Source organism: Babylonia areolata, chromosome 3 (assembly GCF_041734735.1).
Source record: "Babylonia areolata isolate BAREFJ2019XMU chromosome 3, ASM4173473v1, whole genome shotgun sequence".
Taxonomy (NCBI): Eukaryota; Metazoa; Mollusca; class Gastropoda; order Neogastropoda; family Buccinidae; genus Babylonia; species Babylonia areolata.
In genome coordinates this window covers 46002752-46020397 of record NC_134878.1, presented here as the reverse complement: position 1 = coordinate 46020397, position 17646 = coordinate 46002752, and the positions used below count along the sequence as shown (strand labels likewise).

General features: G+C 47.8%; 1 protein-coding gene across 1 annotated transcript in view; it reads left to right on the top strand.

Moving 5' to 3' along the window:
- LOC143280339 (otoferlin-like) overlaps nt 1–17646 on the top strand; it is a 59534-nt gene that overhangs the window by 3611 nt on the left and 38277 nt on the right. Inside the window, exons 4-13 of the mRNA XM_076584974.1 lie at nt 196–382; nt 3173–3387; nt 5585–5739; nt 8145–8279; nt 8962–9082; nt 10808–11005; nt 11770–11886; nt 12668–12820; nt 13267–13459; nt 16880–17004. Of these exons, the coding sequence (XP_076441089.1) occupies nt 196–382; nt 3173–3387; nt 5585–5739; nt 8145–8279; nt 8962–9082; nt 10808–11005; nt 11770–11886; nt 12668–12820; nt 13267–13459; nt 16880–17004 (1599 nt within the window). The remainder of the gene's footprint in view (nt 1–195; nt 383–3172; nt 3388–5584; nt 5740–8144; nt 8280–8961; nt 9083–10807; nt 11006–11769; nt 11887–12667; nt 12821–13266; nt 13460–16879; nt 17005–17646) is intronic.

The window sequence follows — 17646 nt, the reverse complement described above, 5'->3', positions numbered from 1 at the left end:
TTGTCTCGTCTCGCCTCGCCTCGTTATGCCTTGTATTGCCTCACACATTTTAACCCTTACGTTACGTGATACGGGGGTAGGATTGTGAAGAACAGCATGCACCGCACGTAAAACTCTCTCATCAGTCTGCTGCTCCACAGAGCTGTCTTGTGTACCTATGTCGTGCTAACAAACAATCCCACTGTGAACGGACAGGGTCGCACCTCGGTGAAGAAGGGCAGCTACGAACCCGTGTGGAACGAGCAGATCGTGTTCACGGAGATGTTCCCTCCCCTGTGCCGACGTATCAAGGTGCAGCTGAGGGACAGCGACACCGTCAACGATGACGTCATCGGGACCCACTTCATCGACCTCTCCAACGTCGCCAACGAAGGAGAGAAAGGTAGGAGGACACTAGTGGTTGTTTCGTAATAAATGGAGAGGAAGCTGGGATAACGACACTAGTTGTTGTTGCGTAATAAAAGGGGAGAAAGGTTGGAGGACAATAGTGGTTGTTTCGTAATAAATGAAGACAGGTTGGAGGACACTAGTGGTTGTTTCGTAATAAAAGGGGAGAAAGGTGGGATAACGACACTAGTGGTTGTTTCGTAATAAATGGAGAGAAAGGTGGGGGGACAATAGTGGTTGTTTCGTAATAAAAATGGAGAAAGGTTGAAAGGACACTAGTGGTTGTTTCGTAATAAATGGAGAAAGGTTGGAGGACACTAGTAATGGTTTCGTAATAAAAGGGGAGAAAGGTGGGATGAGATTCGTAGTGATTCCGTAATAAAATGAGAGAAAGGTGGGAGGAGACTAGCAGTGATTTCGAAATTAAAGGACGGAAAGGTGGAAGGACATTAGCAGTGATTTCGTAATAGAAGGGTGTGATTTTTTTCCCTCCCAGAACTGGATGGCGAAAATCCAGTCTCATCAGCTAGCTACTTGCGCGCGAGAGGGATCGATTTCACAGACTGTTTGCTTTGTTAGAGCTATAGCTTAGCAGGGTATGTGTACGTGTTTGTGTTCGTTGCTTCTTTTTCAGCCCTGCTGTATGTTTAAAAAAAATTATTTCATTTTTTATATCAAAATTGAAAATGAAGAAATAATAACAAACATGAGCAAAGTAACATGTCTTCAAAATACTAAATACATATTATCTTTTGAGTTCCATCTACATATAATGTATGTGCGTGTGCGTGTGTGTGTGTGTGTGTGTGTGTGTGTGTGTGTGTGTGTGTGTGATCGTCGTAAGCTCAGCTGGAGGCGCTGGTCCTGTTTGCCAAACCTTCATTAATTTTGTTTCTGTCATTCCAGGATAGGAAATCCATCTCTACCCTTAAAAAATCAATACATAATGTTCACACACAGCAACTAGCAAAACCTGAAGAAGAAGAAGAAAAAAAACAACACCCCCAAGTAGCTTGTGCCTTTTGAAAGACTGTTCCATGTGTCTCAAAGACGCGTATGGCGAATTGACGACGACGATGATGTATATCAGTGTAACAAGAATAGATCGTTGTTCAGTCGGACTTGTGCCGGTTTTTAGGATGCATATTCTTTGTAAATATGCTGCTGCTGCTGCTGCTGCTCCTCCTCCTCCTCCTCCTTCTCCTCCTCCACCTTCTACTACTACTACTACTACTGGGGCTGTGCACTACAACTACTACTGCTGCCACCAGCACTACTATCACTACCTTCACTACTACCACCACTACGAGTACCGTGCGTTACTACTTAACTGCTACTGCCACACTGCTACTGCCATTACTACCACTACCAACACGACTATTGCTTCTACCACCACTATTGGGACTGTGCGCTACTACTACTACTACTACTACTACTACTGTCACCGCTTTCACTGCCACTAGGGCTGTGCACTACTACTATCACTATTATCACTAGTACCACTACTACTAGAAATTTGCGCTACTGCTACTACTGCCACCACAATTACTATCACTGTTACCACTACTACTAGGATGCGATACTACTACAAGTGCTGCCATCACTACTACTGTCACTGTTACCACTACTGCTAGGACTACGCGCTACGACTGCTACTGTCACCACCACTACTATCAGAACTACCACTACTACTACTGGGACTTTGCGGTACTACTACTACTACTGCCACCACCACTGCTACCACTTCCACTAGGACTGTGCATTACTACTTCTGCTGCCACCACCACTACTGTCACTACTACTGGGACTACTACCACTACTGTTGCCACCACCACTACTACTTGGACTGTGCGCAACTACTACCACTGCTACTGCCACCACCACTACAATTGGGACTGTGCGCTACTAATCTGCCACTACTGTTGCCACCATCACTACAATTTGGACTGTGCACTACTACTACTACTGCTACTACTGTTGCCACCACCACTACAATTGGGACTGTGCACTACTACTACTACTACTACTACTACTACTACTACTACTACTACTACTGTTGCCACCATCACTACAATTTGGACTGTGCACTACTACTACTACTACTACTACTACTACTACTGTTCCCACCACCACTACAATTGGGACTGTGCACTACTACTACTACTACTACTACTACTACTACTACTACTGTTGCCACCACCACTACAATAGGGACTGTGCACTACTACTACTACTGCTACTACTGTTGCCACCACCACTACAATTGGGACTGTGCACTACTACTACTACTACTACTACTACTACTACTGTTGCCACCATCACTACAATTGGGACTGTGCACTACTACTACTACTACTACTACTACTACTACTACTACTACTGTTGCCACCACCACTACAATTGGGACTGTGCGCTACTACTACTACTACTACTACTACTACTACTACTACTACTACTACTACTACTACTACTGTTGCCACCACCACTACTACCACTACTACTGGGACTGTGTGCTACAACAACAACAACAAGTACTACTACTACTAGGACTGTACGCCACTACAACAACAATTACTACTACTACTACTACTACTACTACTACTACTACTATGACAGGACTGTACGTTGCTGCTGCTGCTGCTACTGCTGCTACTACTACTACTACTCTTACTGCTGCTTCTGCTACTAGTACTACTACTACTACCATTATGACTGTGCGTTACTACTACTACTGCCACCACCACCACTACTACTACTACTACTACTGCTACTGTGCTGTCACCAGGCTTCCTGCCGACGTTCGGGCCGTGCTGGGTCAACCTGTACGGGTCCACGCGCTACTACCAGCTGCTGGAGAAGCACCAGCACCTCAACGACGGGATCGGGGAGGGGGTGTCTTTCCGGGGCCGCCTCCTGCTGGCCATCAAGACGGACATCCTGGACAGCCAGGAGAGCGGGCCGTCCACTGTGGAGATGGAGCCCACCCTGCCCATTTCTGAGGTCAGTGCCATCGCTGGGACATGCAGGTCGATTTTTTTTTCTTTTCTTTTTTTTTTTTTTTACACACTTTCTTTTTAAAGTCTACATTTGCATCTGTAATATAGTATGTGCATCATGAAGTAAAACCATAATGACGCTCTGAGGTCAGTTGCCAATGCTGGGTCATACAGGACGGTTTTTTTGTTGTTGTTTTTCCATTAAGGCAAAGGTTTACAGATGTAACAATGATATGCTTTGTGCACCATGATGTTAAACCACAGTGACGCTCTGAGGTCAGTTGCCAATGCTGGGTCATGCAGGGCGTTCTTTTTTTGCGTGTGTGTGTGTGTTTTTTTTTGTTGTTGGTTTTTTTATTCAGACAAAGGTTTACAGATGCAACAATAATGTACGTTGTGCATCAGGAAGTAAAGACATAATGACACTCTAAATACCGGCAGCCCATCTCCGAGGTCAGTGCCAAATGCTGGGTCATGCAGGTCGTTCCTTTTTTTTTTTTATTTTTTTTTTCAAATTCAGACAAAGGATTATAGATGCGAGAGTGATATACTGTGTGCACTAGGAAGTAAGGACGTAATGACGCACTAAATACCGACGGCCCGTTATACAGTTAGCAGCAGTCAGGGCGTTAAAGGTACTGGGTTCGAATCCTGGTTACGTGCGCATGGTGGATCAAGGATGGGTTTTTTCCCCCCAGATCTCCTAGGTCGCCAGATGTTCTGGCAGTCCTGTATAGTGCCTGAAACCTCGTCGTGTGTACACGGCGTTGAAAATAATGGTTAAAGATTCCAAAGCCTTTATGGCCACCGGGACAGTGAATTCATATCCACGGTGTGTAGGGCTCGGCATAGGAAGACGGACCCCAGTCCTCTCCTCCCGCCTTCAGGTAACCATTCACGCCTGCCTGGAGCGAGGAAAATAGAAGTAAAGTGCATTCATTAGAACACAGCACCATGCCGAAACGGGGGCCTTGATCCCTGATCACTGGAGAACACCGGATCACAAGTCCACCGCTTGACCGATTCCGCCACGGCGCCCCCGTCGCGTATACGCGAGCTGACGATCAAATGCGCACGTTAAAGACCCCATGATCCATGTCAACATTCGAGGGGTTATGGAAACAAGAACATACCCAGTCAGGATGCAAGCCCCCGAGAAAAAGGAGTACGGACATGGCGGGGTGTGACGGCCATGCACCTGAAATCCCACTCGCACATGGCCGTCAGTGTGTGAGCTGCAGCCCACGAGCTCAGAAAAACAAGTGCGCTGGGTTAACCTGAGAGGCTGGTGTTTATTCAGGCCCAGGTCTTGAAGATTTTTTCTTCTTCTGGGTCAGTGAGATCAGTAAAACGTATTTTAAGGGTCACCGCGATAGGTCCATGAATCTGTTTTTTGTTGGTCAGCTAGGTCCATTGATTCTTTTTTTGTTGTTTGACTGTAGTTTTTTGCTATGATGGTCACTCGGTTTTCCCTATTGTTTTTGCAGATCATCTTCTCTCATCCATCCATTCCACAATTCCTGCATTCATTATCATGTCGACATCTTTCAGTTGTGGTCGTTATACAGGTTTACCTGCATATGGACAGGAAGCGAGAAAAGCGTCATGGAAACACCATGCAACAACCAACATGGGCAATGACATATTTCTTATGACACTACAAACCCACGAGTTATGTGACGGATGTCTTCACAGTGTTAGTGTTTTGAATGGCTTTTAGGGGGGTGATGGCCGATGGAGTCCTGATATGGCCCTGCGCAGTCCACTTGCCTGTAAGAAAGCCAAATGATTTAAAAGACGGGCGCAACAGCTGAGTGGTTAAAGCGCTGGACTTTCAATCTGAGGGTCCCGGGTTCAAATTTCGGTAAATGGTGGAGATTTTTCCGATCTCTCAGGTCAATATATCTGCAGACATACTTGTTCCTGAACCGCCTTCGTGTATACACAGAAGCAGAAGATTAAATACGCACGTTAAAGATCCTGTAATCCACGTCAGCGTTCGGTGGCTTACGGAAACAAGAACATACCCAGCATGCACATCCCCGAAAACGGAATATGGCTACCTATATGGCGGGGTATAAACGGTCATACATGTTAAAGCCCACTCGTGTACTTAGGAGTGAACGTGGGAGTTGCAGCCCACGAACGAAGAAGAAGAAGAATAAAGACTGAAGCCTGGTCTTGTTTTCATTGTCTGACAGACGGCGGCGGGTCAGCCTGAGGAGTACTTCCTGTTCGGCTGTTTCCTGGAGGCCTCCATGATCGACAGGAAGCTGTCCGAGAAGCCCATCCACTTTGAGTGCAGCTTGGGCAACGCTGGGAACGTCTTGGATGGGTACAACCCGCCCTGCAAGAGGTGTGTGTGTGTGTGTGTGTGTGTGTGTGTGTGTGTGTGTGTGTGTGTACGCACGTACTTTGTCCCTCTGTCAGTCGCTGTTCCTCGATTGACGTCTATGTTGCTATCAGTTTCGTCACTGGGGTTGTATTGGCCTTCGTGTTGAAATGAATTACTAGATAAGGGAGATTCGTCTCCATCGTCATCCATATCGGCAATTATTTGCACAGTCTGTAGATTTGTGGAAGTCCGCTGACTGGGACCACTGTCTCAGCTTGTCAAAGTCTTGTACACCACTTTTGTATCTAAGGCAAACAATCTTTCTATGGCCTTCCTTGTAGTCCAGTTAGCAATTCATAATCGAGAAAAAACGGGTTTCCGTCCGACGAATGCTCACATGAATAGTATGTTTATATCCCAGACACATCAAGCTAACTATTTAAGTGATTGTTTAGTTCATTGAACCAAAATCGGATTAGAGAAAAATGGGAATAGATGCGTGCCGTCAGAAGAGGGCTTTGTGGCATTGGAGAAACACTTTGTCTGTGCTGTCAGCTGAGCTTTTATAGCACGGAACGGGGCTGAACAAAGAGGGCTACAACAAAGGCTTCTCTCCTTCTCGTGGGAAGTGCATCTTCCTTCCCATCCGAAAAGAAGCTTAGCGTCATACAGAGCTATGCTTGTCTTGTCCATCATCTAGTGACGCAATCATCACCTTCCTATCTTTACTTGATCAGAACAACCCCCACCCGACCCCCCCACGTTGTGTGAATACCGCGGGGTCTCTCTGTACAAACAGAATCCCCACCTGGAAATTCTGTGCAAGAAATTCGCTCTTTTCAATCGCTTTTTTTTTGTGTTGTTTTGTTTTTTTGTCTGACCTTTTCTTGTTGTCGTCTCTTCTTTTCTTCTTTTTCTTTTCTGTTGGATCATTCACCTATATAAGTTTTTTTCCCTAAATACATTGATTTTTTTTCTTTTTCCCGACTTGATAATTGGGCATTCTTAATGTGTTTTATTCTTTTTTTGTGTGTGTCTGGTGATGTCTTGCTGATGGCAATTTTTGGTTTTATACATATAAGGTTGTGCTTATTTTGTAGCATTTCATTTATGTTCAGGTTACGTTTTCAATCCTCTGATGATCATTGCCAGAATGGTCAGTATCAGAGGCGTGTCTGAAGTTTAAGTGATGAATGTGACTGTACATGTGACTTCTTTGTGGGCGTGTGGGGGCGGTCAGTCTCTTCGTGACCGATATGTGTTTTTGTTTTATCAGCCCTGATATGAACCTATGTGGTCGGTCGGATTATAAGCAGCAAAAGATATATTGATCAGCTCTGCGATTTTTCCACGCCACTCTCCTCCGTGCTTAAAGGATCTGTTTCATACCCGGCAAGACACTTACCACCTTTTTTGTTTGTTTGCAAATGCCTATACCTTTTATGTGGTTATAATTTGTCTTCCAGTTAAGGCGTTTGTGTAGAAATTTTCCCTTTTCTTTTGCACTCTTTGTTTCTTTCTTTTTCTTCCTTCAATACTGTTTGATTTTTTTTTTTTTTTTTTTTGACTTCCCATTCCTATCCCCTTTCTTGTTTTCCAGCAAGTTTTGACACTTTTTTCTCTCCTTTCCGCAATCTGTGATGTCATTATCTGTACTGTTTCGCTCTGGCTATAAATAAAGTAAACATATGTAAAAGGCAAAAACAACCACTAGAGGCAACCATTTTCCGTAAAGGTACGCACAAGGCAAAACCAGTGATAAAAGGCGACCATTCTCTGTAAAGCTTCGTATAAAGCAAAGGCAGCCATTAAAGGCTTGTCCGTAGAATAGGTGTATGGCAAAACAAGACATTTAAGTGTACCATTCTCAACTTAGCGTACGTATAACGCAAAGGCAGCTATTAGAATAGAATAGAATAGAATAGAATATGTCTTTATTACCAAGTGTACCAGGGTCACAAGGAATATTGTGGGGGGGATAGTACATAACAAGATACGAACATAAATCAAAAATCATACACAAACACAGATACAGTAGAAATAAGATACATACAAGTGCATATCAATATAAAAACTTATGCATACTCACGCATGCACGCACTGCACACACACACACACACACACACACACACACACACACACACACACACACACACACACACACACACACACACACACACACACACACACACACACACACACACACACACACACACACACAGGTTTGAACAGAAGCTGCATATTACATGTGGAAGGGGCTGATGACTAGATATTCAGGTAGATGTTTGTTGGTTGTTAAAGGCAGCCATTCTCCGTAAAGCTACGTATAAGGCAAAACAAGATATTAAAGAAATCTGCCATGGAAGGCAGCCATTCCCCGTTGTCGGAGGGGTGTTACGGTGGGGTGTGTGGACGTGTGTGGTCAGGTCCAGCAGCAGCGGGAGTGACGAGGAGAGCGAAGGGGAGGACATTGCTGAGGACGATGACGCCTCCTCCATCCAGATGGACGCTCCCAAGTGGCAGAGTACCACCCTGCCCCAGAAACCAGTCACCAGGGACAGGTGTGTGTGTGTGTGTGTGTGTAAGAGAGAGAGAGATGGGAGTGGGGGGGGGGCAGAAGGGGTGTTGTGGATGTGTACGTGTTTCTGTGTGTGTTCGAATTTGTGTCGGGGGGGCTGGGGGGGGGGGAGAGGGGGCTGAAATGTGGTAGGTGGCGCGTGCATGTGTGTGTGTGTGTGTGTGTATCTGCGTGTGTTGTGTGTGTGTATGAGAGAGAGGGGGCAGATGGGGTGCTGTGTGTGTGTATGTGTGTTTCTTTGTGTGTTTGTATTTGTCGGTGGGCGGGGCTGGGATTTGGTAGGTAGTGTGTGTGTGTGTGTGTGTGTGTGTGTGTGTGTGTGTGTGTGTGTGTGTGTGTGCATGATATTTTGACCTCTAATAATGTGACGGTGAAAGTGATTGATAAAACTGAATATACTTTTGATTATGTATCCGTTGTACAAGGGTGTGTGAAGCCAGTGAAGTTGCAATAATTCACTGCCGTTGTAGCACACACACACGCACACACACACACACACACACACACACACACACACACACACACACACACACACACACACACACCGGAACACATTGCTGCCTTTGTTTCTTTAGTTGCCGTCCTTGAGAATTAGTTAGGGGGGTGATGGGCAAAAACGGAAAGACCAACCGCGTTATCTTGCATGGTTCTGTCACTGCCAGCAGGAACTACTTCCACCTGCCATACTACGAAGACAAGCCGTGCATCTACGTGAAGGAGCACATGGAGGATCACCGGCGTCGGATGTACAACAGTAACATCATCGACAAGATAGCTGACAAGCTGGTGAGTCAGCTGGTTGCCATGACGTGGAGTGATGGCCTAGAGGTAACGCGTCCGCCTAGGAAGCGAGAGAATCTGAACGCGCTAGTTCGAATCACACAGGCGGCCGCCAGTATTTTCTCCCTCTCCACTAGACCTTGAGTGGTGGTCTGGACGCTAGAGACGATAAACCAAAGTCCCGTGTGCAGCATACACTTAGCGCACGTAAAAGAACCCACGGCAACAAAAGGGTTGTTCCTGGCCTAAGTTTGTAGAAAAATCCAGTTCGATAGGTAAACAAATAAAACTGCAGGCAGAAAAAAAATACAAAAACATAATGTGTGGCGCTCTCAGTTTAGCGACGCGCTCTCCCTGGGGAGAGCAGACGGAATTTCACAAAGAGAAGTCTGTTGTGACAAAAGAGTAATACATACATATACATACATACATACATACATACAGCATACCGACCTCTGGCTACTAGGGTGCCAAGAATGCTGAAGGTTGCATGTCCAGTAACCTTTGGTCAAAGAACGTTGCCATCATCACAATCCCCTATAGAACTCTCGTGTGTCTGTTGGTCTGTTGCCCGTTTGTCTGTTCTCGGACGCTGCAGATGATGAAGGTCCCATTTGCCTTTAACGGCCATCAGGGCAGTGAATTCGCATCCACTGTGTCTGTGGCTCGGCATAGGAAGGCGGGGCCCAGTGCTCTCCATCCGTCGTTTTCAACCTTTCCGAACCGAAGTCTGGTACCAATTCACACCCAGACGGAGTGAGGAAAATCGGGGGTCTTTCCCAAACACACAGCGCCATGCTGAAACAGGGGCTTCGAACCCTGATCACTGGTGAACACTGGATCCTTTTCCATCCGCCACCGTCATCTCTCTCACCATCTCCTCATCCTCTATCATCTCTCTCTCTCCCCCTCCTCCTCCTTCACCATCTCTCTCACCTCTCTTATCCCTCCACCATCTCTCTCACCACCACCACCACCTCCTCCTCTTCCACTTCACTCACTATCACTACCACTACCACCACTACCATCATCTTCTCCTACTCTTCCACCTCATTCACTACCACCACCATCACCTCCTCCTCTTCCTTCTCCTCCTCTTCCTTCTCCTCCTCCTCCTCCTCCACCACCTCCCCTTCCTCCACCATTTCTCACACCACCTCCTCCTCTTTCTCCTCCACCTCCACCATCTCTCTACCCTCCTCCTCCCCCTCTACCATTTTTCTCACCTCCTCCACTTCCTCCTCCTCCTCCACCACCATCTCTCGCACCTCCTCTACCATCTTTCTCACTTCATCCTCTTCCTCCTCCTCCTCCACCATTTCTCTATCCTCCTTCTCCTCGTCCACCATCTCTCTACCCTCCTCCTCCTCCTCCACCATCTTTCTCACCTCCCCTTCTTCCTCCTCCTCCACCATTTCTCACACCACCTCCTCCTCCATCATCTCTCGCTCCTCCTCCACCATGTTTCTCACCTCCTCCTCTTCCTCCTCCTCCACCATCTCTCTCACCTCTTCCTCTTCCTCCTCCATCATTTCTCACACCACCTCCTCTTTCTCCTCCTCCACCTTCTCTCACCTCCTCCTCTTCCTCCTCCTCCACCATCTCACCACCACCTCCTCTTCCTCCTCTTCTATCACACTCACCACCACCACCACTACCAACACTAACACCTCCTCCTCCTCCTCCTCCACCGCCTCCAGAACAATCCCCTCTCTATGACTGCCTGTCCAGGACGACGGTCTGTCCGAGGTGCACGAGAAGCTGGCCCAGGAGATGCCGTTCCCGGAGAGGCGTCTCCGCGGGGTGTTTGAGGAGCTGGGTCAGGGCTGCTCCAAGTTCGTCACGCTCGTGCGCGGCACGGGCGGGGGGTCTGCCGCCGGCAAGACCAAGCTGGACAAAGAGAGGCACAAACTGCTGGTCAGAGAGATGGTAAGAGCGTGTGTGGGGGGTGGGGGGTGTTTGTGGGCGGTTTGGGGGATTCGATGGATGGGTGGGGATATAGAGGAGTGTGTTTGTAAGGGGGGTGGATGGGATGATGTGTTTATGGTTTATGGATGTGGAGCGCGCGCGCGCGCGCGTGTGTGTGTGTGTGTGTGTGTGTGTGACAGTGAGCGAGAGAGAGAGAGAGAGGTTGTGTGTTTGTGTGTGTCTGTGTCTGTGTGAGTCCGTTGGAGAGGAAAGCAGAGAGACCTTTTATATGAGTGAATAATATGATGAGAGAGTGAATGACAGTCAGTGATAAAGAGGACTCTCTCTCTCTCTCTCTCTCTCTCTCTCTGTGTGTGTGTGTGTGTGTGTGTGTGTGTGTTTGATCGAGTATGTGTAAATATGACCGCGTAAGAGAGGAAAGCAAAGAGACTTTTGATATAGTTTTATGCAAGTGAATATTTTGTGACAGTGAATGAAAATCAATGATGAAGAGAGGGACATTGTGTGTGTGTGTGTGTGCGCGCGCGCTCGCGCGCGTGCACGTACGTTTGCATGTGTGTGATTGCACGCTCGTGTGTGAACGTCAGCTTTCCTTCTTATCCAACTGTTCGTATGTATGTGCGCGTATGTGTTTATGCGTGTGCGTGGTGTATGTGTGTGTGTGTGTGTGTGTGTGTGTGTGTGTGTGTGTGTGTGTGTGTGTGTGTGTGTGTGTGTGTGTGTGTGTGTGTGTGTGTGTGTGTGTGTGTGTGTGTGACGCACAGGACCAGCTGTCCACACTGGCCCGCACGATGAAGGCCACAGTGACCAAGAACAACATGAAGGAGAAACTGAGGGCTGGTCAGCAGTACCTCAACAAACTGCGGGGATTGGCTGTGGAGGTCAGAGCTCTGTGTGTGTGTGTGTGTGTGTGTGTGTGTGTGTGTAGTGTGTGTATGTGTGTAGTATATGTGTGTGTATGTGTGTGTGTGTGCGCGTGCGTGCGTATGTGTATGTGTGGGGGGCTGTGTGTGTGTAGGGTGTGTGTGTGTGTGTGTGTGTAGGGTGTGTGTGTGTGTGCGCGCGCGCATGTGTATGTGTGTGGGTGTTGTGTGTGTGTGTGTGTGTTAAATGTCAGAGATCACAACTCTCTCTCTCTCTCTCTCTCTCTCTCTCTCTCTCTCTCTCTCCCTCCCTCCCTCTCTGTCTGTCTCTCCATCCCCCCTCCCCCTCCTTCTCTCTCTTTCTCTCGTTTTTTTCACTCCCCTCTTTTTACTCTCCTTTTTTTCTTCCATCCCTTCCTCTCTCCTCCCTGTCTATCACACTCTTTCCTACTCCAGCTGTCCTCCTCCTACCCTCATGTGTGTGTGTGTGTGTGTGTGTGTGTCTGTGTGTGTGTGTGTGTGTGTGTGTGTGTGTGTGTCTGTCTGTCTGTCTGTCAGTACGTGTGCCTTCCGGCTATATCTATACCAATTTTGACATGGACACAGTGAGAACAAGAAACGTATTACACAGAAAAAACCCACACACACACAAAAAAAAGAAACAACAGGGGAAGATGAAAGTTGACTTGACCCGAGTATGACGAGACTTGAACTGAACCCCTACTACTCTTTAAGTCCCCTGGTTTACCTATGTTGTTGCCTGCCTGCCTGCTTGCCTGCCTGCCTGCCCTACCCACAGCCCCAGCACGCCTTACCGGACCTGTTCATCTGGCTGATCAGCAACAACAAGCGGGTGGCCTACCACCGCCTGCCCGCCCGCCAGCTCATCTACTCCATCGTGGACGAGGAGAGGGGCAAGGACTGCGGCAAGGTGTTGACTCTGCTCCTCAGGGTGAGCTGCTTGGGTTGTTGGCGTTCTGTGGTTCTGTCTGTCTGTTTGCTTGTCTGTCTGTCTGTCTGCTTTCTGTCTGTTAGCTTGTCTGTCTGTTCGTCTGTCTGCTTGTATGTCTGTCTGTCTGTTCGTGTGTCTGCTTGTTTGTCTGTCTGTTCGTGTGTCTGCTTGTCTGTCTGTCTGTCCGTCTGTCTGCTTGTCTGTCTGTTCGTGTGTCTGTTCATCACGGTTTTCCAGCAAAATAATTTACACCAACTCGAGGATACAAATTGTAGTAACTACACTTGACAAAGGATAAGGGATAATGTCTTACTATAAAAATTTTAAAAAAAGCATACAACATCCTAAACACAAACACACACACGCGCGCGCGCGCACACGCACACACGCACGCACGCAGGCACGCAGGCACGCACACACAAAACCAACTGAAACCGTGTCCACAGCTGCCGGGCAAGAAGGCCAGTGGCCAGGCGGGCTGGACCATCCAGACCAAGCTGCAGGTGTTCCTGTGGCTGGGGCTGTCCAAGCACAAGAAGGACTTCCTCAAGGGACTGCCCGGGGGGTTCGAGGACAGCAAGGCCCTCAAGTCGGCCGCCAAGCCCAGCGGGGTGCCGCCCCAGTTCATCCACTACACCGGTACGTGCTTCCTGGGGATGGTCACTTTGTTGGACCTGTCTGTCACTTTGTTGGACCTGTCTGTCACTTTGTTGGACCTGACACTTTGTTGGACCTGTCTGTCACATTGTTGGACCTGTCACTGTGTTGGACCTGTCTGTCACATTGTTGGACCTGTCACTGTGTTGGACCTGTCTGTCACTTTGTTGGACCTGTCACTGTGTTGGACCTGTCTGTCACACTTTGTTGGACATGTCACTGTGTTGGACCTGTCTGTCACTTTGTTGGACCTGTCACTTTGTTGGACCTGTCATTGTGTTGGACCTGTCACTTTGTTGGACCTGTCTGTGACTTTGTTGGACCTGTCTGTCACTTTGTTGGACCTGTCACTGTGTTGGACCTGACACTTTGTTGGACCTGTCATTGTGTTGGACCTGTGACTTTGTTGGACCTGTCTGTGACTTTGTTGGACCTGTCTGTCACACTTTGTTGGACCTGTCTGTCACTTTGTTGGACCTGTCACTTTGTTGAACCTGTCTGACACTTGTTGGACCTGTCACTGTGTTGGACATGTCACTTTGTAGGACCTGTCGCTGTGTTGGACCTGTTACTGTGTTGGACCTGTCACTGTGTTGGACCTGGACCTGTCACTGTGTTGGACCTATCACTGTGTTGGACCTGTATGACACTGTGTTGAACCTGTCATTTTGTAGGACCTGTCACTGTGTTGAACCTGTCATTTTGTTGGACCTGTCTGACACTGTGTTGAACTTGTTATTTTGTAGGACCTGTCACTGTGTTGAACCTGTCATTGTGTTGGACCTGTCACTTTGCTGGACCTGTCTGACACTGTGTTGAACCTGTCATTTTGTTGAACCTGTCATTTTGTAGGACCTGTCACTGTGTTGAACCTGTCACCTGACACTTTGTTGGACCTGTTACCTGACACATTGTTGGATCTGTCACTTTGTTCGACCTGTCGGTCACTTTGTTGGAACTGCCACATTGTTTGACCTGACACTTTGTTGGACCTGACACTTTGTTGAACCTGTCGGTCACTTTGTTGGAACTGCCACATTGTTTGACCTGACACTTTGTTGGACCTGACACTTTGTTGAACCTGTCGGTCACTTTGTTGGAACTGCCACATTGTTTGACCTGACACTTTGTTGGACCTGACACTTTGTTGAACCTGACATTTTGTTGAACCTGACACTTTGTTGGACCTGTCACTTTGTTGGACCTGACACTTTGTTGGACCTGACACTTTGTTGGACCACACACATTGTTGGACCTGTCACATGGACCCGTCACATTGTTTGACCTGTCCCTTTGTAGGACCTGTCTGACACTTTGTTGGACCTGACACTTTGTTGGACTTTTCACTTTGTTGGACCTGACACTTTGTTGGACCTGTCCCTTTGTTGGACCTGTCACTTTGTTGGACCTGACACTTTGTTGGACCTGTCACTGTGTTGGACCTGTCTGACACTTTGTGGGACCTGTCACTGTGCTGGACCTGTCACTGTGTTGGACCTGTCACTGTGTTGGACCTGTCTGACACTTTGTGGGACCTGTCACTGTGCTGGACCTGTCACTGTGTTGGACCTGTCCCTTTGTTGGACCTGTCACTGTGTTGGACCTGTCTGACACTTTGTGGGACCTGTCACTGTGCTGGACCTGTCACTGTGTTGGACCTGTCTGACACTTTGTGGGACCTGTCACTCTGCTGGACCTGTCACTGTGTTGGACCTGTCCCTTTGTTGGACCTGTCACTTTGTTGGACCTGTCACTGTGTTGGACCTGTCTGACACTTTGTTTGTGGTTTTGCGTGTATAGATCAGTCAGCGCGCTTTGACACCTCCTTGAAACTGAAACTGGTTACTTTGCATGAAGGATGTGTGACCTCTTTGAAACTGAAACTGGTTGCTTTGCATCAAGGATGTGCGATCATTCTGAGGTGATGATTGAGTGGTTACGATGATGGTGCTGTAGAGTTGTGTTTGGGATTATGTGCCAAGGCTGTTCTCTGCCTCGTAGAAACAGCATTGTTCCTAAGAGTTTGGTATTGTGACATCGTGCTGCTCTGCTCGTTGAAAGGGATTTGTTTTCTAAAAGAAAGACCTGCATATTGCTAAGTTATTCGGAGATTTGGAGTATGAGTGAACATTTTCAACACTGTATTCAGCAGGAATGCCAGAGGTAAAGGGGAAAGACTGTTAGTCGTTTCGTTCTTCTTTAACACGTGGTAGCGTTGGGGTACACACATTCAGATTTATCTATTAAGCAGTGATGAGATATATCTTTCAACAGTATTATTAGACTTGTCTGTTAAAAAAAGGAAGACATTGAGTTTGTTTCTGAGCAGCGAGCATTCAAATTATTCTAATAAACAATGAATGTTCCCAATACATTTTCAGTTGTCCGTCTGAGGACTTAATAGACAAATCCTTCCCTTCAACTCCTTGACCGCTACTGACACGTTTGCTTGTCATTGAATGGCTGTCACGTGAGACAGATTAATCCTGCAAGTCAGGTTGTCACTCACCATTCTTTAACTGCACCTCTTGGGACTGCACTACTTATGCTCGGCCCGTCAGTCACACCAGTCAAGACTACACACAAAAGTAGCAATTTCACCTTTAAAGTCGTGCCCCATTAATCTCTCTTCACCGTGACTCAGTAGTCAAGGGGTTAATAAGCGGTTAGCTTTCAGATTTATCTTTGATCTACGGGCATTGTTTTAATTGTTATCCCTTTCACCGCCAACATCGCATTTCACCAGGAACACCCACGTCACTGAAATGCGACCAGATCATGCGTCTGTTATCCATGAACCCACTGTTCTTAATTTTCGGTGGCAGGAGTGGCCATAGTTTCTACACATCACAGGGGAATTCCTAGCTTTTCTCAGATGCCACCTGTTCTGTGTTTATAGCACAAGTGAATGTTGCACTCTAAACTGACTGGCGGTGAAAGGGAAAATTTTATGATTCCTCCCTTCTTCTTTGTTCGTGGGCTGCAAACTACCGTGTTCCCTCGTATGTGCACAAGTGGGCTTTCACGTGTATGACCGTTTTAACCCACCATATAAGCAGTCACACTCCGTTTTCGGGGGTGCGCATGCTGGGTGTGTTCTTGTTTCCATAACCCACCGAACGCTGACATGGATTACAGGATTTTTAACGTGTGTATTTGATCTTCTGCTTGCGTACACACGCGAAGGGCGTTCAGGTACAGGCAGGTCTGCGCATATGTTGACCTGGAAGATCGGAACAATCTCTGCCCTTTACCCACCAGGCGCCGTTACTGAGATTCGAACCCGACACCCTCAGATTGAAAGTCCAAAGCTTTATAACCACTCGGCTATCACGCCCGACAAGGTTCCTGTGAAATGGGTGAGCTGTGAAGAGTGTGACGCCAGTGGTGGTGGCTGTGCAGAGCGACAGGTGTTCCAGCTGAGGGCCCACATGTACCAGGCACGACAGCTCATCGGCTCGGACGCCTCGGGCCTGTCCGACCCCTACGCCTGCGTCACCTTTGGCGACCAGAGCGTCTCCACTCAGGTAAGCACACTAAAGGGCAACACACACAGGTAAGGCACACCACAGGGCAACACGCACAGGTAAGGCACACTACAGGGCAACACGTACAGGTAAGGCACACTAGAGGGCAACACGTACAGGTAAGGCACACTACAGGGCAATACATAGGTAAGGCACACCACAGGGCAAACAGACACAGGTAAGGCACACTACAGGGCAATACACAGGTAAGGCACACTACAGGGCAACACACACTGGTAAGGCACACTACAGGGCAACACACACAGGTAAGGCACACTACAGGGCAACACACACAGGTAAGGCACACTACAGGGCAACACACACAGGTAAGGCACACTACAGGTCACACACAGGTAAGGCACACTACTGGGCAACACACACAGGTAAGGCACACTACAGTGTCACACTACAGGGCAACACACACAGGTAAGGCACACTACAGTGTCACACTACAGGGCAACACACACAGGTAAGGCACACTACAGTGTCACACTACAGGGCAACACACACAGGTAAGGCACACTACAGGTCACACACAGGTAAGGCACACTACTGGGCAACACACACAGGTAAGGCACACTACAGTGTCACACTACAGGGCAACACACACAGGTAAGGCACACTACAGTGTCACACTACAGG